This window comes from Ailuropoda melanoleuca, chromosome 1 (genome assembly GCF_002007445.2).
Source record: "Ailuropoda melanoleuca isolate Jingjing chromosome 1, ASM200744v2, whole genome shotgun sequence".
Classification (NCBI taxonomy): domain Eukaryota; kingdom Metazoa; phylum Chordata; class Mammalia; order Carnivora; family Ursidae; genus Ailuropoda; species Ailuropoda melanoleuca.
Genome location: NC_048218.1, coordinates 62443803 through 62465598, shown reverse-complemented (window position 1 = coordinate 62465598; position 21796 = coordinate 62443803). Strand labels below are relative to the sequence as shown.

General features: G+C 46.2%; 1 protein-coding gene across 4 annotated transcripts in view; it reads left to right on the top strand.

Moving 5' to 3' along the window:
- GPR156 (G protein-coupled receptor 156) overlaps positions 1-20371 on the top strand; it is an 87818-nt gene extending 67447 nt beyond the window's left edge. The window contains exons 6-10 of one of the 4 annotated variants that reach the window (XM_034659120.1): positions 1632-1745; positions 2752-2847; positions 6172-6408; positions 12621-12779; positions 17198-20371. In XM_034659120.1, the coding sequence (XP_034515011.1) occupies positions 1632-1745; positions 2752-2847; positions 6172-6408; positions 12621-12779; positions 17198-18547 (1956 nt within the window). In that variant the 3' untranslated portion in view covers positions 18548-20371. Of the gene's footprint in view, positions 1-1631; positions 1758-2751; positions 2848-6171; positions 6409-12620; positions 12780-17197 lie in introns of all 4 variants that reach the window. The other 3 variants (XM_019795305.2, XM_034659126.1, XM_034659130.1) reach the window with 3 other exon arrangements.
- The last annotated feature ends 1425 nt before the right edge of the window (positions 20372-21796 follow it).

Genomic DNA, 21796 nt, shown 5'->3' with positions numbered 1-21796 from the left:
TATCCTTTATCTAGTTGGGGAAGTTCCCTTCTATTCCCATTTTGCTGAGGGTTTTATTAAAGAATTTATGTTGGGTTCTGTCAAATGTTTTTTCTGTGTCTATTGATCATATTTTTTTTCTTTTTTAGTTTGTTCATATGGTGGAATTACATTAAATGATTTTAGAATCTCAGACCAACCCTGTTTTCCAAACTCTACTTGGTCATGATGTATTATCCTCTCCTTTTATTGTTGGACTCCTTTTCATAAGATTCTGTTTATAACTTGTATACTCATGTTCTTAAGGGATGTTGTTCTATAGCTTTCTTTTCTTATAAAATCTTTTTCTGGTTTTGGTATAGCATAATACCAGCCCTATAGAATGAATTAAGAAGCATTGCCTCCTCTTCAGTTTCTGGAAGTGTTTGTGTACAATGCTATAATTGGCATTCACATACAGTATAAGTATTTCATAGTAGTATGCTTCCATTTCGCCCCCTCCCACTCTTTGTGTTGTTTTCACTTCTACATATGTTATAAGACCCACACAATTGTTACTCATTTTTGTTTGAATGGTTATCTTTTAAAGATATTTAAATAATTTAAATCAACAGATATTTTTCCATGAAGGTAATATTTCCTTGTATAGATCTATATTTTCATCTGGTATCATTTTTCTTTTGCTTTAAGGATATTAACATTCTCATGCAGGTGTGAGAATGCTGAATTCTTTCAGCTTTTGTTTATGTGGAAAAGTCTTTATTCCCTATTTGTTTCTGAAAGCTACTTTTGCTGGATATAGAATTACAGGTTGAGGCTTTCTTTTCTTCTTTCAGTACCTTGAAGTTTTCACTCTATGGTCTTCTAACATGGCCTTATCCGATAAGAAATCTGATGTCATCCTTGTCTTTGTTCCTCTACACATAATGTGCCTTTTTGCTGGTTGATTTGAAGATTTTCTTATTATCACTAGTTTTAAGCAGTTTGACGAAGCAACTGATGACTGATGTGTTTTATCTTACAGACACCATGAATCATGTAACTAGTCATGCTCTCTTCTTTTCATTGGTTGTCAAAAACTCAGATCCACACTTTCCCCCCAGTTCATGAGTGCTATGTACTCTCCTCATCTGACCTTTCATCCTAATTCTCCTGATTTTTTTCCTTGACATTTTTCATCCTTCCATAGCATATATTTTTATTAGTTTTATTTCTGCTGTTACAAAGGTAATACATTGAGTCAAACGATTTGTATATGTATAAACAAAATGCTAGTAATCTCTCTTCTACCACCCTCATCTTTCAATCCCACCCTCCAAGTTAATGGTTGTTAACAGTTTTATGTGAAAACTTTCATATCTCTCTATATGCTCATATGTGCATATCTAGAAATAATAGTGTGTTCATTTTATAAGACTCCTTAATCCTTTGTGAAAAAATAAACAAATGAAAATGTTCAATGGTGATGGTGATGACATGGACATAGACACCATTGTACATCTATAGTGTATGTTTCATCTTTGATGGCTGGATGTGAAGCCTCCTGGAAGGGCTGACCCTGGAACCTTTAGCTCAGAGCACATAGTGTTCTCCAGCCCCCGTGTCGTACAGCCAGCAAGCCAAGGAAAGTTACGACCTTGACTCTTTTGCAGATAATCAAAGACCTGCAGCTACTGGGGTTGGTGGCAGCCCTGGTGATAGCTGATGTGATCCTGCTTGTGACGTGGGTGCTGACTGATCCCATCCAGTGCCTCCAGATTCTTGGTGTCAGTATGACGGTGAGGGGCCCAATCCCTTGATAATCTACTTCCCAAACTGGGAGGGCTGGCTTCTGTGGGTACACTGGGGTCATTCTCCCAGCAGCACTCACTCTGCGGTCATCCTTCCAAAGAGAAGATAAATGACCCAAAAAGGAGGGAGAGTCGGGAGCTTGGCTTCGGTGAATGCCTTGCCCTTTTCTGCAGGGTGTGCTACCACTGCCACTGCCCCTGCTCCACGTGTCTTCCAGCAGCACCCACTGAGATGTCAGCACACCAGAACTGCCCAGCGGTTATCTCCACTTTCACATGATCAATAATGAGAACTTTCAGCCACAGGAAGTTGACTTCCCCCAGTTATTGAGAAGTAAAAGTGATATTTTGAGGTGGTCTTTGGAGTCAGTCAGCCCTCATTCAAATCCCACTTACCAGCCATGTGACCTTGGGAGAGTCATTTAAACCTCTTGCACTGTTGGTTTCCTCACAGGTAAAGTGACGATGATAGTGCTTCCTATTTCCTAGGGTTGTGGCGAAGATGAAGGGAAACAATACAGGGAAAGGGTTCAACTGTGCCTAGTACATAGTGTTCAGTTAATGGGAAGTATTGTAAGTCTCCAGCCTCACAAGGGGCTGAAGAATACAGTGGAAACTTGACTTTGCTGATTTAGTATTTACAGTTTCAACTGTTAACAAATAGCAGAAATAAGATGTGAAATAATTCATGATTTTGCTGATACACTAATTTGAGTCACTGTGGTAGCAAAGCACATAACTGGGGAGTAAGCCCCGCCACCACCAAGCATCCACGTGTCAGCCAGACTTTATCATCTTTTCCTTTAACTCACAGTCACATTCATTTGGATTATAATGGAGTCACCTACATGTTATAGTTTTTACATATTAAGGGGGAAATCACCTGCTGAATAAAAGTTCACACTCCAGATGTCCCCAAAGATCTCCTGTGCATTCCTGAGAATTGTGGGTTTCCTCAGTCCTGACTCTGTGTCCCTTTTAGGTGTCAGGGAGAGATGTGTCCTGCTCTCTGACCAGCTCACACTTCTGTGCTTCCCGGTACTCTGATGTCTGGATTGCTCTTGTTTTGGTGTGCAAGGTTGGTAACCACATCTCTTTGGGATATAATCTATCTGTAACCAACAAAATAGCCATGAAAAGGGAATTAGAGGAATTAATGAGGTGATTTCTGCAAAGAATCTTGAAATTAGAGGAAACCTCTGTTGATGCATAAATCTTAAAGTTATGACCCTTATTATTTCTCTACTCTTTATTTGTCTTGGGGGTCACTTTTCCAACTCTTTGGACCCCCTCATTCAATTATCCCCTAAATCATGTGAAATTCACCCACTGTTTCTCCCATTTCTTGGTCTGATTTTTTAATTGATTTGGCAATACTGGCTTTCTCTCCAACTCCCTGCAAGGGAGATTATGCAGAGACATTTTATCCAGCTTTATTTGTTGTCTTGAGTGCCCTGGTTACCCTCCTTGTGTTTTTCTTCAAGATTTGGGTCAAGGTATCCTACTGCCTTCCATCAACCTTTCTCACTCTGATTGGAAGCAGGGCTGGCCCTTAGAGAGACGGCAACATCCATGGTGTCCTTTGAGTGGTTCCAGCTGCCTCAAAGATTCCCCATACTACCCTGAATCTCCCACAATTAGCTTCATTTGTCTGTTAGATGGCAAGAGTAGGATATTATTTCTAGCAGGTACAGGATACCTATACAGGGCACTAAAGGAGGTTCTTAGAACCAACTATCCTATTAGCTGGTTTTAAGCAAGGAAAAACAAAATCTGGCTGTGAGGGGTATAGGGCAGGCCAATTTCACTCAGGCAAGCCCTGAGTGGTAAGAGACTACCTGTTGATTCTCAGGACAGAGAGGCCTGGTTGACTGATGGCTGGCAGAGGAGAAGGAATTTTTGTAGAAATATACGGTCTTTAAAGGTAAACTTTACTCATTTCACCACTAGGAAAGTGTTAAAGTGGTTGCTTGTTAGAAAGGGGGCTGGGATAGGGAAATGTTGCTTTTTTACTATGTGCATATATTACTTTGATAGAAATGTTTTTAAAAGAGAACACTGGCCAGTAAACAGCTCTTAATCTCTAGTTTCTTGCTAACAGTTAAGAAAATGAACTTCAGAATATGACAGAACAGGGTTTGAGTTCTGATTCAGCCCCTTCTTAGCTGACCCTGGACCTCATTTAAACTCTCTGAGCCTGGGTTCCCTCAGACGTAAAATGGGGATGATAACATCCTCTCAGAACTGTTCTAAATTTCAAAAGAGATAGTGCATGATCAGAATTTTCAACCACTCCTGGCCCATGGGAAGAGCTCAATAAATGTTAGATATTTTTATTATTAATCTCCCACTGCCTCCTGGACAGTTCGATTTCTTGAGCTCTGTAGAAAAACATGTCTTCCCCAGGACAGAAACTCAGCACTTCCCCCATAGCAGCTCACTTTGTGACTCAAGTTGATTTATTTTCTCCATTGCCTTTTATATAATCCCATTTCCATTTTATTTCACTGTAATATCTTTCTGAAGGACAAAGAAAGAAAAAGGGAAAAGAGTGCTAAGCATCAGAAAACTGACTGAGTCAGCCCTTCATGGGCTCCCTGGTCAAAGAGCAGTTCCTGAGGATGACTTAAATCTTCACATTAATTTCCAGGACCCCCCACCCGAGCCTGGCAACAAGCCCTACCCCACACTTCTCAGCAGTGAATGCCAATGACATACAAGTATTAGCTATGATTTACTCAAACACAAGTCATGGATGTAGAGAGACTTTATTCATACGTAGTTCCCTTTTGGCAAGAGTTTTAATGGAGTTAAAGCATTTTAAAAGAATGAGATGTGAACATTTCAAAATCATAAAATTAATTTCATTTACTTAAAAAATTTTTTTTAATTTAATTTACTTTTGATTAGATTACTAGGGATCAGTCTGCCAGATGCCACCTGATGGTGTCAGTTACCCCAAACTCAAGCCCCACTGGCCTGACTTGTGTATCTTCTAGTCATTGAAGATCTTAGGGTGGCCACCTTTGGCCCTCAGGCCCCTCCTGGGACACTGGGCATTAGGGGTGCCCAGAAGGCATCCCTGCCATGCTGACTCCTTCACTGTTGGCACAGCCAGTGCTCCAAAAATTATCTTTAGGGCTGTCCTTGCAGATGGAGTTGGTCAGATCGTATGATTTCAGAGTAACTGGCAGGTACTCTGCTGATCCCTGGCCTTGCTTTCATTATTAGTTCTCCCTCTGAATATCTATACTTCCCGCTCCCACTTCAATCCTCATGGCATCTTCACATTCTGTGTGACAAAACATGGACATTTGTGTGCTTGCCTTAAATCTCCCTACCAGACTGAGCTTCTTGAGAGCCAGGACCATGACTTACTCTTCTTTGTAACACCTTTGCCTACCCTGCACCTAACACATATTTTGTACATAGTCAGACGAACATATGTTAAATCTATACATTATGTATTATTGATTACAGCTTTGATTTCTTTTATTTCAGTGTAGCTCCCTCTAAGAGAGGCAGCACTTTAAAGTGCTGTGAGTAATTTTCTCTGTAGTACAAGTGAGAAATCTGAGAGCAGTTTTATATTCATGGGAAAGAGGAAAGAATAGGGCACCGGGTTCCCGGTGGTGGGGGCAGGGAATGTCACACAGAGGATGAAGGGTATAGATGAAGCCTTTATTGCCTGTGCCTGCTCCACGGTCTTGCTTAGGTCCCAGCCTGCCTTTGTTCTCTTTTTCCATCTCCCATAAACACCCACTGGCACGGAGCCGCTGCTAGCCTATAGAGATCCTTTGTGTAAATTAGAAAAAGGCATCCCTTCTAGACAGATGCAGTCTTGCAGGTGCAGGGCTTGGCAAGCAGATGGTGCCTTTGGGAAAATTAGGGAGAAAAAAAAGAAAAAAGCCCATTCCTCAGGGCACTGCCCCTGCCGCAGCACATGGCTTGACAAGCAGACCACAGGCTGTTTCCGCTTATACGTGCCCCTCAGCTCCACGTAGTGCAAAACCACACAGTGGGTGTGGTAGTCCTTACCACCAACAGCATGGCGTTGCCACTGCCCTCCGAGGGCCCAACAGCCTGTCCTGTAGACCTCCTACCCACCTACAGCATCCTGTCCTAGTAGAGTTCTGTCTGATGGCTGACTTGCTGACCTCCAATAAAGTAATTCCCAGGAAAGGAGAGGAAAATAACATTTATTTAGCACCTACTAGATGTAAGGGGCTGCCCTTAGGGTCTTCCCATGTGCTATCTTAGTATATCTTCATAACAACTTTTTAGGGTAGGTCTTATTATCCCTATTTTAAAGGTGAGGAAATTGGTCCCAACCCTACTGCTCTTCAAGACTGAGCCCATTGTTACATTTCTCTCAGCCCCTGGTTCTCTTCTCTATCTCCAGGGCCTGCTGCTGCTATATGGTGCCTACCTGGCTGGCCTGACTGACCACGTCAGCTCTCCTCCCGTGAATCAGTCTTTAACCATCATGGTTGGGGTCAACCTTGTAGTAGTGGCTGCTGGGCTTCTCTTCGTGGTCACCCGATACTTGCACTCCTGGCCCAACCTGGTCTTTGGACTCACATCTGGAGGTATCTTTGTTTGCACAACCACGATCAACTGCTTCATCTTCATTCCCCAGGTATGCTCTTGGGAGAAATTGGCAGGCTAGTCCTCATTGTCATTCCAGAGGCTTCCCTGGACATGATAAACTTCTCACTTTGTTTTCTACTGAGACTTTTGGGTACCATTTATTGGAGAGTCAGAAGGAAGGCAAGTTCCTCATGAGCAGGCTCTCTCTGTTCTTCCCTTCTTGCTTCTCTGAAGAGGACAGCTCTGCTCCCCGTCAGCAAGGAGGGCAGGCCAGGGTGACTGAGCAGGCACAGGAGCGTGTTTCCACCCGTGGAGGGCTGCCTCACAACCAGCTTTTCCACCTACCCTCCCGTCGGCTTCACGCATCCCCTGTACCCCCATCTCCTTGATAATGTTATCCTTTCCCTAGCCTGGGAGTAAGGAACTTTTCTTTCTTTCCTATTTGAGATTGCAGATTCACAGAGAAAAACTCATTCGGAAGTTTATGCAATTTAAAATGTTTTTTCTTTCTTTTCATTAGAAGAAAATATAGAACATTTCTTTTTACAATAAGGAGAAATAAAAACTGAATAAAAATGTGCTTCACACTATGGGGATTAAGAAAAAAAAAAAATCAGGGGCGCCTGGGTGGCACAGCGGTTAAGCGTCTGCCTTCGGCTCAGGGCGTGATCCCAGCGTTATGGGATCGAGCCCCACATCAGGCTCTTCCTCTATGAGCCTGCTTCTTCCTCTCCCATTCCCCCTGCTTGTGTTCCCTCTCTCGCTGGCTGTCTCTATCTCTGTCGAATAAATAATAAAATCATAAAAAAAAAAGAAAAAAAAAATCAAATGAGGGAGGAAGATAGAAGCAGAAATAGCCAGACAGCAAAGAGAAAGAAAGGGAGTCAGGGAAAGGAGAAGGAATCCATGGGCTCTGAAAGTGTTGTTAAATTATTCATGTAATGCCCTAGGGTACCACTGAGCCACATATATCTGAGTTAATGAACTTGGCATTAGGCTTCTGTCCTGTTTCCCTTCTAGATCTCTTTCTCTCCCCCCGAGGCCTCCCTCATCCCACTACCCCCTCTAAACTCCATCTTGATTCCCTTTGCAGCTTGAAGTTGACTATGAATGACTTCACAAGGGAGCTAACTGATAATTAAAGTGTTGGCTGAGGGAGGGTTATGATTGCACTTTGGGGCATGATGCTGTGACACAGGCAAAGGCCTTTACTCTTCTTCCCTTTCATAAATTCTCATTAAAATATTCTACAGAATGAACAAATATGGAAAAATCTTTAGTAGCAGCACTAAAAACCATGGATAGGTATTGCATCTCTGCTAAAAACTAGAGGAATCTCTATGTTATAAGAACTAGATGGAAGGAAGTCATGAGAGCTGAGGCTTATTTGTTTGGGGTATAGCAGAAAAGGGCTGTTCCTCCCTTTTCCAGAGAGGAGTGGTTAGGGGCCTTTTGTGTGGCCCACCCCTTAGGCTCTGTGGCCAATGTTGTTGATTGGTAACCCATCCATCTGTTGCTAACCCCTTTCTTCCTTGCTCCTCTTCACTACATAGGCTGAAAGAACTCAACACTTGCTTTACCAACCTCCCTTATAGCTAGTGGTGCCCATGTGATACCATTTTGAACACTAAAGGTTTCTTGGAAGGCTTATGAGAAAGCTTTTGCTTTCCTAAAAAAAACTAGAGGCGTGGCTGGCATCACCTATTCTATGTTTGTGATGCCTGGAGCTATGGCAGCCATCTTGTGCCCACAAGTGAAAAGCAAAGCAAGTATATTTACTGTACTAGGAAATGATAGCTCTTCTCATGTAAGACTATAAATTGAGGAGGAAAGGACCTATGAAGAGATTCAGCAGTTTACAAGAATAGGACCACAAACTTCTGAATATTTGGAGAAGCTGCCTTCCTCTGAAGTAAATTAGTTTTTAGAAGAGATCTGACTTGTCTTGGCAGTAGGATTCAAAGGATTGCCTCTCTTCAACTCAAGTGAACCATCATGAAGAGGACATAATTGTAGATCATGAAATACTGAATAAGGATGAAAAATATTGTGTTAAACTTAAAACCCCAATAAAAGCATCAAATAGGCAATTGGACATGGCAAAATACTGAATTAGTGAGTTAATTCAAGGAAACAGAAAACTAGGAGACAGATAAAAAATGAGACTAGTTAAGAAAATATGGAGAAAAGATCTCGGATACAATTTAGAGCTAATAAGAGTCTCTGAAAGACAGTCACAAGATAATTTGGGGCAGAAGTATTCACCTAGGAACTATTAGAGGAAAGCCTTCCTGACCTAAACTAGACCCGTATCTGAAAATTGAGTGAATCTGCAACCTCCATGATGTGGCCCTACTTGTAACTTCCCCCTCCACACCCACCTCTGTCCCTTTCACATCCTGAGCCTCAGATGGAAGACTCCCACTGTCCTTGGTGTTCGAATCCTCAGTGGTAATATAGGTTCACTCCCATCTATACACAGACATAAACATTCAGGGCAAAGTTCAGCTTGGAATCTCACTTCCAGGTTTGACCTAAGCAACAAGCACTTGGGATTGTTGAAGTGGGAGTAAAAATGGAAAAATTAAGGGGTACAGGAACTGGGTGGACAGACAGTGTGGGTCTTTCTCTTTCCTTCTCTCTGACTCACCCCCCCCCTTTTCTTCCTAGCCATCTTGGGCTTCCATTCTCTTACTCTGTCTTTCCTCTTCTATTTTCTGTCTCATGCTTTTTCTCCTCTTGAACTGACCATGATCTAAAACCAAAAAAGATATGTTACAGTTTATTGTAGTTTAGGTTTCGGGGGGTAAATGCTATTTCAAAATATAAAAGTAACTGAGGCTTGTCAGTTTTTTGTATGCCTCTGAATTGATTTTCCTCTCTGGCTCAGTGGCCTTTGGTAGAAGAAAGATTCTCCCTGTGAGACCTGCACTGTGTCTTCCAGGAAAATAGGACAGCTGAACAAATTTGGAAGGGTGTGTGGGGAGAGCTGTATGGGGAGGGGAGGCAGCAGGAGGTGGACTGCCCTGCCTGCCTTCTTGTGGCTAAGCCTTCAGACTGGACTGATGGGAGGGGCTGATGAAAGCAGAGGCACAGACACATCCAGGGCAGCTAGGTGGCGCTAGAAAGCTGAGTGAAATGGATGGCATTACTGAAGAGGCAAGTGGGCCAAGCAGCACTCTACTCAGGCCCTCAGGAAATGCCTAAGTGTTTATGCCAAACACTGAGGTCATCACCAGCAATGAGCCAGCCTCTGCTTTTGTGACCTGAACGTGACCCATCTCTATACACATCCTCCCTCCATCCCTCTCGCTCTGAGAGGCAGGTGGGTTCTGAGATAGGACATGGTTTTTTCTTCTGAATTCCCCAAGTGTTTCATCTGCTCCTTCATAAAGGTGTTAAGGGATTTCTACTCTGCCTTATATTATCTGTATACGTCCCAGCGCTCCCTAGCTTTCTAGAGGAAGGCTTCCTTCATTTGTTCATGTATCTCTCCATCACTTATTAACTGCAGGAAATATGTAGTTCAACACAACGGCCGCACCTCCAAGTCTAGTAGGGAGCAGATGTGAAAGGAATTATAACACGTGCATTAAGTGTCTGAGGAAGGCATGTTACCTAATGTTGAGGAAGAGGTGCCTCAGGCCGTCTGTGAACTCAGTGACACCATCTCAGAAAATGGGGTGTTTGGGCCCAGTCTTGAGGAAGGAATAACAGTTCACTGAGCAGGTGGGGAAGGACAGTGGGTGGCATTTTTGATGGGGGAACATTGTGACCAGAGGCAGCCGTACAGGAGACAGAACAGGGTATGTTTGGAGTACCATAACATTTGTGCACTTTGCACTTTCTGAATTACACACTGAAGCAAGGGGAGAATGGCAGGAGGTGAGAGAAACACACAGGGTGAACTTCTGAAGGCCCTGGTTTACCTGGTAGAGATTGAGAGTCAATCCCCCTGTGTTAGCGTCCTATTGCTGCTGTAACAAATTACCACAAACCAAGTAGCTTAAAACAATACACATTTATTATTTTACAGCCCTGGAGGTCAGACATCTGAAATGGGCCTTATTTGACTAAAATCAAGATGTCACTAGGTGTGTGTTCCTTCTGGAGGGTCTAGGGGAGAATGTGTTTCCACGCCTTTCCCAGCTTCTGGAGGCTGCTTTCATTGTTTCCCTCATGGCTTCTTCCTCCATCTTCAAAACCAGCAGTGTGGTATCTTCATCTCTCTCTCCTTCTGACCTCTGCTTCCACTGTCAACATTCCTTCTCGCTCTCCTGCCTTCCTCTTTTAAGGACTCTTGCGATGACATTGGCCTTGCCCAGATAATGGAGAACAGTTTCCCCTTCTCAAAATCCTTAACTCAGTCGCATTTACAGACTCCCTTTCACCGTGTGCGGTAACAGATTCACAAGTTCCAGAGATTAGGAGGGGAAGAACATCTTTGGGGAAACATTATTCATCCTACGACACCCACGTAGCCCAGAGGCTGAGAAAACAAGAAAATGCTTGCCTTCTGGAGGAAGTGCCATGGAGAGGTCCTGAAATTGTGACTTGGGGGTCATTTATCACCATGGTCCAGAAAAGCCAGAACAGTCAAGTCTTTAAGACCAGGATCCCCACAAAGGGGAGGAGGAGGATTTAGTCAAGGGACACCCTAGCTCTGCCCTCCAGCTTAGGGCGAGGCAGCCCAGTAGCCCCGGTGGTGCCCTAACATCAATGTTGAGCAGTTCTTCCAGCAGCCCTGCAGAGAGGGCTCAGACTGGGGGTGCTGGGAGAAAAAGGAAAAGCTATACTGCTACGGAAACGAGGGGCCCTGGGAGGGAACAGATACACTGCAACACTGCTAGGGTGAGTGCTAGGACACTGGGGGTCTGCTCCATCCACTGAAGACCACAGAGTGACCCTGCGGTGCCAGGCTCCTAACTCCTGAGTCGCTAGCTGAGCGGATGGCCCCCTGGGGAAGGGGACTTAGAGAAGGGCATCCAGAGGGGATGGTCCCAGCTGGACCCAGCACAGATCACCCAGACTCCTGGTACCATAAAGGACTCATGCTGAGTCAACAGAGGACCCAGGAGGTCTTGGGTGAGAATGTATTGCAGTCGATGGTGGGAATTTAGAATCTTATCAGCTTTACCAAATTTGGGTTACACTCCATAGTCAGAGCTTAATAAATGTTTGACTAGTAAGCAAATAAATTCCAGGATCCCTGTGAGGCTCCCCACAGACCCCTCAGCATCCTACCTAGAGCCAGTGTGCCTCCCTAGCACTCCTAATGATGAGAATTCCTTAAGAGAGAAGGACATGCGTCCAGCACTGCCGCTGCCCCCACCCGTGGCCTTCACATTACTGGCATTCGCCGCAGGGAGACAATATCCCAAAGGCCCAGGAACATGCCCCTGCTTGTGAATGTTCTATATTCACTTCCATTCTTATGAAATTAAACCAGCCTAAGCTTCCACAGATTATTTCTCAAAACCAGTTTCTACTGAAAAACCCTCTGTAGGACTCCCCACAGTTACCAGTCTCTGTCTTCATCAGCCGTGCTGAGGAGATGTGGTGTGGCACAGGGCCCTGGTGACAGCTGGGGCTGTGCTGCTAACTAGCTGTGGGGCCTTGAAAGGTCATACTCCTTCTGAGTCTTTCCTCGTTTGTCACGTAAAAAGGACAGTCAGCTCTCAGACCTAATGTTCTGTCATTTCTATCGATTTTTATTGACATTTGTGGTTTTCTATCTGTCGGAAACTTGATTATTGATTTGGGTTAGAAGTCCTCCGGCAAGGACTGGGCTTTCAGTAGCAGTAAGCACACCATTACTCCACAAATGGGAATAATTAAGAACAGCAACTTACAGCTAAAAGCAGTTTCATTTGAAACATACAATGTTTAGATTGCTTCACCCTGTGAGAGCTCCTAAACTCTGGCTTGAGAATATGGCTCTAGAAGCATACTTCAACTCTGGTTCTCCTTGACCAGTCCAGCCATGGGTAGGTAGAGGGGTCAAGCTAAGATTATTCTATCTTGTCTCCCTGTCATCTTCTTCCTTTGGCATTTTTTAAACTAAGAATGACCTTAACCTTCTCTATACCTTCTGTCACTGCTGTTTATGAACTTCCCAGAGTAAAGTACATTTTGAGGAGAGAATAGTTTATATGTGTGTATCTGTGACTCTGTCATTCCTTGATATTTTTGAAAAAGAGCGAGAGAATGTGTTTCTGGGAGTGTAATTAAATAAATAACATGTGTTCTTTTATCTAACAGCTGAAGCAGTGGAAGGCATTTGAAGAGGAAAACCAAACAACCCGACGCATGGCCAAATATTTCAGCACTCCCAGCAAAAGCTTCCATACCCCGTATGGTGAGGAGCAGAATTGCCACACTGGAGGAGAGAGAAACTCCATGGACAGACTCCTCACAGAAGTAAGCTAGACCCATGCCTGGTGGATTCTCTGTCAGCAAGAACTCCAGTCATGCAGTGGTAGACTCCAGATGTCTCATTGCTAACATTCTTTCTTATTCTTCCATTCCCCCACTTCTTAGCCACTCCCACTTCCCTCAGCCCCAGACAAAAAGGTCAGCATTTCTCCAGGGACCCTCCCATCGCTGACCTCACCCACTGCATTCATTCACTGGCCACGTGTGTACTAGGCATTATGCAAAGTGCTGATGAACAAAACAAATACAGTCCTTACTCTCATGGAGCCCACAGTCTATTGGAGGAAATAGATGTTGATCAAGTAAAAATATAATTATAAACTGTGGTAAGAATTATGAAGGAAGGGGCACCTAGGTGGCTCAGTCAGTCAAGCATCTGCCTTTGGCTCAGGTCATGATCCCAAGGTCCTGGGATGGAGCCCCCACATTGGGCTCCCTGCTCAGCGGGGAGTCTGCTTCTCCCTCTCCCTCTGCCCCTCCCCCCTCACTTGTGTGTGTGTGCGCGTTTGCTCTCTCTCTCACAAAAATAAATAAAATCTTTTAAAAAAAGAATTATGAAGGAAGAAATCAGAGTGGTAAGACAGAATAATGGGTAGTGAAGGTGAGGGAACCTAATTGAGAATGGTCAGAAAAAACTCTCTGAGCTGTGAGCTGAAGGTTAAGTACAAATTGACCAGGTGAAGGGAAAAGCATTCCAAGCAGGGGGAACAGTGTTGTAAAGCCCTTGAGCAGTAGTGGATCCTAGCTTCTTATGTATGATACATTGTCTTTACTTAAAGTAGTGCACTCATTTCCAAAATCTTACGGGGCCCATTCTTGTCCTTTCCAGGTTTGAACTAGAGATTTCAATCATCCTACCAACCCAGAAAGTGTCCAAAATGGGGTGGAGGGCTTAATACGGCCTCTGAAGATCATAGTAGTGCCAGGGGAGGACTGGGCCAACCTCAAGCCCCTTTTTCTTCTGTTCTTGAGCCAGAGTTGGCACCTGTCTCAGAGTTGGGCAGTGTGCTGTGGGCTCGAAGAAAGCACCTGGAAAAGCTTCAGGCTGCACTGCCTCAGAAAGGAGACACAGGACTCAGAGGAATCAGTTTTTCACACTAACTAAATTATATTTCATACTTTTTCAGTACAGAACACACCTGAGTAGCTGCTATGTGGGAAACTACACTTGTTTGAAACTGTCCTGACACCTGGGTATCAGTTGTCCCTATGCGAGACGATGGTGTGGTGGGGACCTAAGGGACACAACCAGGGAAGGGATTAACTGCCCCAGGACCCCACTGCCTGTGCTCCTCTATTCCCTCACACCACACCCTCCATCTGGAGCTGTTTAATCTACCGGAGTAATATTTCTCCATTTCTTTACTATTCATGAAGCATTCAGGACCTGATTTCAAAGCCAGATTTCTTCCTACCTGTCAAGAGAGTAAGTTGCATTGCCTTTGATACTCGGTGAAGTCTTCAAAGAAGTATTTTTTTTTTTTCCAGCTGAACAGAAGGCTGGAAACTTGGCGAGAACAGCCAGGATGGTTTTTATTCACAATCAGCTAATGCTGGAACAGCCAAGTGGCCTGACTCTTTAGCCTTATGGTAATTTGTGACATGCTTTTTGTATTTCTGCCACGCTACCCTGTTTCCCACGCAGTAACTGAATCTGCTCTATCCAAAACGATGCTTTGAGTCTGCGGAGGAAGGGCCCTAATAGGGAGCAGATGCACAGGCAGTAAATCCTGGCCTCCTCCTCCCAGCGCCCTACACCTGGAACATCTTTCCCAGAACAGGTCTGAGAACAAGCAGCCTGTCCTGGGGCCCTCCACAGGCCTGGAGAGCTTCCCATATCTGAGTCTCCAGTACCAGCACTGCCTGGCACATAAACACAAGTAGCCCTCCTGCTTCCATCTGTGCATAGCCCCTGACTCCAGCTCCTCTGTTGCAGGTCCCTTCATGCAGCCCCTTCCACAGGCCCTCTGTCTCCTTTTACTTGCAGTCCATCTTCTTACTCTCGCCCCCCTTGACCCTCTGGCCAGAGGTCCCCCAGAGGCTGTTTGAGCAGCATGCACCACTGACTCACCAGGCTGTGGGAAGGCCAGTGGGCAGAACCTTCCCAGAGGTTGAAGACTTGTACACTCCCTTGTACACTCTGCAGCAGAGGGAACTCACCTACAAGAGGGTGACTCCATTTCCTCTTATGGCCTGCACCTTATAAAACACACCAATGGATGTTTTGCTTCCCCGAATGTACCAGAAGTAATAATTAATAAGCTCATTTAAATGTAGCTGCCACGGTAGGTCGGATTTTGGTTTACAATGCCAACGCCTCACAGCACGCCTTTAATTAGTATGCAGCCACGGTGAAGACAGGGTCCCATTTCCTTTTCTGGAACAAGGGAAATTTACTGTTTAGGCTGACATTTCTAAATTCGTCACCAGTCAGCTTCAGATGTTTGGTTTGCTGGGAGAAAAGTATTCTTCCCAACTCAATGTTTACCCTATTTTTCAACACTCAGAGGAATTTGGGGCACAAAAAGTCAGCACTCGGAGTTTACTTGCTGGGGTAGTTGTCGTCAGCTGGTGGCTTCCTCCTAACTCTGTGGGGCCGCAGAGACCTCGTGAAGCCTATGAGAACATGCAGGGGGGCTTCGGGAGGAGGGGCTGGTGAGGAGGAAGAGGGTTGGGGTCCCTCCTGTGCAGCCAGCTCAGTCACGCCCGTGAGATCCTTAGGAAGATATCAGGCACCACCCAGATATCATAAAGAGCCTGAATGAATGTCGTTGTGTTACTCATCCACTCCGCTCCTGGTGAGTCCTTGAGTCATCTACACTTCCCCGGCAACGCCCCGGCCTCACCACTCTGCAGGTGAGCAAAGGGACGATGGGGAGGCGGGAGCTCAGCTGCAAGTCCCTTCCGCTTATTCACCAGTTACTCACTGGTCCTGGACTCTCTCCTGATGACAAAAGAAGAAGACTAAGCCAGGATGAGCCTGGAGTGCCAATATTCGGAAAATCACCCTCCTGCTTATAACGAGCGAACAGGAGATCTGCTCGGAGCTGCTGCCTGAGGACTATTGCTGGACTAGTTTACTTAAAGGGTCACTTCTGGGCAACACCGCCATATCAACTTGAGGAAAAAAACCACAGGTTCAGTCCACAGGTGACTTATTTCAGGTAGCCTAAAGAAGGAAAACATTCTTGTATTTTTCGGGCACAATAAGTGAATGTCCAGATGACCATCCTCAGCTTCTAGAGAGGGTGACCACAAAGAGGCAACATTTTGGTATTTGGACAAGCACTTCCTAGAAGGCAATTTGTGTTATTAGCCCCAAACCCTGGACCCTGTATCGTCTGCCCCAAGACCATCTCTTCTCCTTTGGGCTCCACTATTTTTGAATATCAGAACTCTCAGAAGGCGGACATAAGTTCCGAGCTAGACAGTCACCAGCTGTACCACCGTGGATGCTCAGGGCACACCCACCACCACCCCTTCCTCCTACTTCATGCCCCCTAATCTTGCAGTTAGGACAGGCTCCCCCCTGCAGCCCTCACCTGCCAGCCCCCCAGGTACAGCGTTATTGGTCAGCTCACAGCCGTGCAGCAGGTAGGCTGCTCCACAGCAGAACTGCCCTGGAGCTCAGTCATCTCCTGGGCTCCATGCTGGAGCGACTCAGTCAAGCGATCAGAGTTTTAGTCCCAACTACGCCAATAAAAAGAAAAACAAAAGTTTCTCCACTTCTTTAGGAGCTCCTGACAGCTAATGTCTCCACATGGTAGCTTTGGCGCCCGCCCCCGAGGTCCAGCCAGGGGAAGTGATGACGCCAACCTGAGAATCTTGCACCCTTCCCAAACCCCAGCTTGGGTCTTGTCTCTTTGGTGCAGGAATCTTCACTCTTCTCTCTGTTCTTCCCAAATGTTCTAGTCTGTTTAGTAAGAGGCAAAGTATTTCCTCACTCATTCATCCCCTGGAGATGTGCCTGAAATTCATCTGTGTTTTGCGAAAGTGTGACAAACCCCGAGTTGGGCCATCTCAAACATCCAGGGTGGTGTCCCACAGAGCGGCGTGACCCTCTGAGCTCTGAGGAAAGGGGAGAGGCGGCTGTAGCAGCCAGCAAACAGCTAATGCTATTGACCTCCCTTCTCACAGACGCCTCCATCCCACACGCTCTGGGGATGGAAGGGGGGGGATTAAGATCACCCAACAATAAATCATGGCTAACCTTTATTGAGCACCATGTGTCAGTATTGTGCTAAGCACCTCACTCACATCCTCAGAGCCTGCAATCACCAGCCAATACGCGGAGGAACGGGAATTTAGAGCAAGGTTCTGATGCTACGCTTTCTCCACCATGGGAAACAATGTAAAAACCCACGGAGGCATCCTTTATTGATGGTTTCGCTTTTATTTTACAGAAAAATGCTATGATTGAAAGCCTGCAGGAACAAGTAAACAACGCCAAAGAGAAGCTAGTGAGGCTGATGTCAGCCGAGTGCACCTTCGCGCCCTCAGAGTGGGCTGTCCCTCCTTCCTCTTCCCACAGCAAGAACATCCTGGTTGCAGCCTCTGCCCACAACCTGGTAGCTCAAGGGCCTTCGGAATGCCTCTCTGACTCTCAGAATGGTACCAGTGTGGCTGCCCCGGTTGGCTCCCAGAGCACCTCAGTGCCCTCCTCAAGTATACAAAGCCTGGAGCGGGCTGTGAAGGACACCAGCTCCTCCCCAGGGCAGAAGGAGAAAATTTCTAGCTTGAAAGATGTTTCTGAGCATTTAAATTTGGGCTGCAGCCAGAAGCCATGGCCTAATCAAAGTCGAGGTGCAGAAAGGCGAGACCAAGTACCCATGAATCCCCACCAGAGTCTCATACCAGGGGGAGAAGGCCCCGTTCCCCAGAGACAGGGGCAGCTGGAGAACTCAGAGGAGCCCCAAAAGCGGCTGTCAAGGGTCAATTCAGTGATCAGGGAGAAGCTTCAGGAAGTCCTACAAGATCTGGGCCTGGGCACTGAGGCTCCCTTCCCCTCTTCCCTGTCCTATCCCCAGCAGCCCTGGAAGAGCAATTCTACCCACAGCCCCCAGATGATTCCCCTCTCCAAGGAGCTGGGCTTCAGCCCATACATGGTGAGGAGAAGGCGGGCAGCACTGCGGGCTCGCTCACATTTCCCAGGCTCTATACCTTCATATGTGGGGCATCGTGCAAATAAGACTGGGGCACACAGTGGGCGGCTAAATGTGCACAATAGGGACAGTGCCTGCCTGGATCCCCAAACTGCTGATTCCAGAGTTCCAAAACCCTCTTCCAGGAAGACTTCACTACTCCCAGATCCTCAAGGCAAGCTGGGCACCATGGAGGGCAGCAAACAAAGCCAGACAGAGCCCCAGGGGGCCACAGGGAGCCATGCAGCCTTTCCCCACCAGCCTTCTGGCTCTGACTGGGCATCGTGTCCCACTGCCCCACACCTATCCAGGGCCTCACCAGACGTTCCTGAGCAGCAGCTGCTGCTGCCCCTGGGATTCCCACACTGTCCCTCTGTGTCCTCTCCATGCAACTACCTTGACACTGAGTCCAGCAGCTCAGATGAGTTCTTCTGCCGCTGCCACCGGCCCTACTGTGAAATCTGCTTCCAGAGCTCCTCTGATTCCAGTGACAGTGGCTCATCAGACAGCGACCCTGACCCTGCTGGCGGGCTGGCTTCCTGGGAGAAGCTGTGGGCCCGCTCAAAGCCTATCGTGAACTTCAAAGATGATTTGAAACCCACGCTGGTGTGAAAAGCAGCAGAGTGGGTCTGGATATAGAGGTTGGTTCAGGACAAGCCATACCAAGGCCTCTAGGTGGAAGGCCAGTTCTGTCCTTCAGGAAACAGATCGGTGCCCTGAACTGATCAAGCCTTTACCATGTTTCAGTTATGCTCACTTGAGCACTGTGCTACCTTGAGGTCTTCTCAATCTATCAAAAGAGGGGTATTGCCTGTCTCGTTACTACCTCACAGCATTCCTAAAAAAGACTCTGGTTGAGTGACCATAAAAGATAACTTTTAGATAAAAGGTGCTAAATGAGCACAGAGGGTCTTCCATCCTGGTCAGTCTGTATTCTACAAAACTCTTAATATATACCAAGTGGATAACTTTGCAGACATACAGATGGAGAGATAGAAGGAGAGTTTCTGCAGAACCAGAGTTGTAGACTGTGACCCAGCAAACTGGCCTTCTGGTGGACAGACCTGCTAGGAAGAAAGTCTCTTACATTCTTGTGTGCCCCGCTCTTGGTAGGGGGTGGTTGTATTTCTGCTGAAGTTTATGAACACCACCACCCCTCATTTCCAGCTTCTGACCAGACTCAGCTCAGAACCACCTGTACACCACTGTTTGGTGCACATGTCTTTCTGCCATTATGGCATCTCACCAGCATCCCTGAGACTGTCAGGTCTCCATGTGTGCATAGGCTCCCCAGGTCTCATTCTTGAGCTCAGATGACACCGGAGTCCCAGACTGTGACCTAGTCCCTGTGGCCCATCTCTTTGACTCTTCCAGTGGTACAGTTTTGTACTGGGAGGGGGCGGAGGGTGGGAAAAGCACGCACTGGCAATTTCTGATGGGGTAGGAGAGGCCCTGTTTGTCAAGAGGTGATTTTGGTGCCATTGGGATAACATACAACTACATAAACCTGGAAATAGAAAATGGGGAAATATAAAGGAAGAAATGGGGGAGAAGGCAGGAAAAGAAAATAGGTTTTGAATATTTAACTTGAGTCTAGCATGGTACTTGGCAATATAAAATTTCAGTAATTCCTTATGATAACCCTGTGAAGTAGGCACTCTTGTTCCCATTTCACAGATGGGGAACATGGGGAATTTGAGGCTTGGAGAACTGAGGTAACTTCCCCAGATATCACACTGCTAGAGAGTGGCCCACATAGGACTTTCCCACAGTTCACAGGACTCCCAAGGCGGTAGATTTCCCTGAGGGCACATCTCTTCATTCATTCTCCTGGGAGTGGCCAGCAGGGCTGGGCAGGCCAGACAGTAGACCAAGGTAGTGCTCACCCCGCGGTTGCCAGTAACAGAACTGAGTCCCTGGCCTCAGGCAGCAGCCCCCCACTGCCTCACTGCCCCAGGAGCCCATCCACACCTCTCAAGGGAGCCGGGGAGTTGGTGAAGAGCCAGGGCCTGAACATAACCACCCCTGGTACCACAGGGAAAGCGCAACGGGGTCCATTTTGCCTTAAGCGATTGATGTTTACAGGCCGTCCCCCCGCCCCACCTCCCACTCCCTGTGTGTTCGTCTTTGTGTATTCATGTTTGTGTGCAGGAGTTTGGGCCTCATTAGATATGCTTGCAGGGGGTCGATGGGCTCCAAATGTCTCACAGAAGATTGGTCCTGAGCTCTCAGGGCTGCCGACACTTCGTGAATCTCCAGACACTGGACTGGGAAGCCCTCCTGGTAGCACGGATTCCTCTACCGTTTACTTTTAAATGCAAATGTCATAATTTATTCTGTCTGTGGGTTTGTAGTTTCCACTTGTGCTGTTTGTATGCTGTCCAAGTGACACCTTAATAAACCAGAAATGGCTCCCAAAGCAAGTCTCTTTAGAAATTGTAGTCTCGTGCGGCGGAGGAGAGGAACACACCCAGGGAGTGGACACAAAGCAGCTGTCAGTGTTGCCACTGGCTCGTCCCGGCTTCCAAGTATATCTTCTACCAAACTTGCATTTGTAACAGATTCTTCCGTGATCTCCCTGTGCAGCTTCCTATCCCAGAAACACCCGCCCCAGTGGATCGAAGTAACTCAGGAGACCCTCCACTCTTCCCACCCATGGCAGGGGGTCCTGTAACTGGCCTCACCTCCTTCAGCTTCAAGCAGCCTCCCATTCATTAACGTGGACTATGCAGGCTCTAAACCTGGCACTCCTTCTAGCTTCTTCCTCTCTCTGCAACTATACCTCAGCCCCACCATCTCGACACTTTCACATCTCCATCCCTCTTCTCTCTAGAATCTCTTTCTTGACTTTGTGCACCTTGTGAATTACTCATCCTTGAAGACCCAGGTAGAGTCTGAACACCCCCAAATAAAATGGACTGATCCCCTAGTTAAATATAGAAGGGTATTTTGGGGTCCATGTTTTGAACTCAGTTATATAGAGGCTTCTATTATCCATTTTACCTAGAATGACTTTGTAACCTTTGATAAACTTGATTGAAGGGATGAAGAATCTACCCTGAATTTTCCTTGTTTATCATTTGGTTTAAAAACTATGTGCCATGGGGTGTCTGGGTGATTCAGCTGGTTAAGCATCCGACTCTTAGTTTCAGCTCAGATCATGGTCTCATGGGTCGTGAGATCAAGCCCCAAGTTGGGCTCACGCTCAGCAGGGCCTCTGCTTAAAGGTTCTCTCCCTCTCCCTCTGCTCTCCCTCCCATCATGTTCACTGAAGTTCTCTCTTTCTCTCTCTCAAATAAATAAATCTTAAAAAAAAAAAAACACCTTTGTGACAAATATCATGACTGCCTGCCTCATATACTGTCTCCAAATCTATTGTTTACTCAGTGTACCCACCCTTACTCCTCACCAGCTCCTTTCCTAGATCTGTTACCTCAAACCAGCTAATCCAGTGATGAAATTCTTAAAGAGATGAGTGTGTCATGACTTTTGGATGCTCTTGACCGTTATGCTCTAAGAGAAAGGGCAGTAACTTGTTCAAAGGAATCCTGGAAAAGGAAACATTGCATCTACTACTGTGCTCTGGGTTATGTCTGTCTCTCTTGGTTTTAAGGTCTGCCATGGAGCCAGGCCTGATTCTGACCCAAGCATATCTTGTCCTACTGATTAAAATCTTTGGGTTGAAGGTGTCCATCCTGATCCCAAAGTCCATTCCTTTCTCCTGGCCTGCAACAAAACTCTCTTTCCTTAAAGAATCAACCTGGCCTTCCTGGAGCTCATAGCAGAGAAAAAAGCATCAGAATGTAGGAGGCTTGTTTTAAAGAGCCACACCACTTCTAAAATGATAAAGAGAAAAGTCAA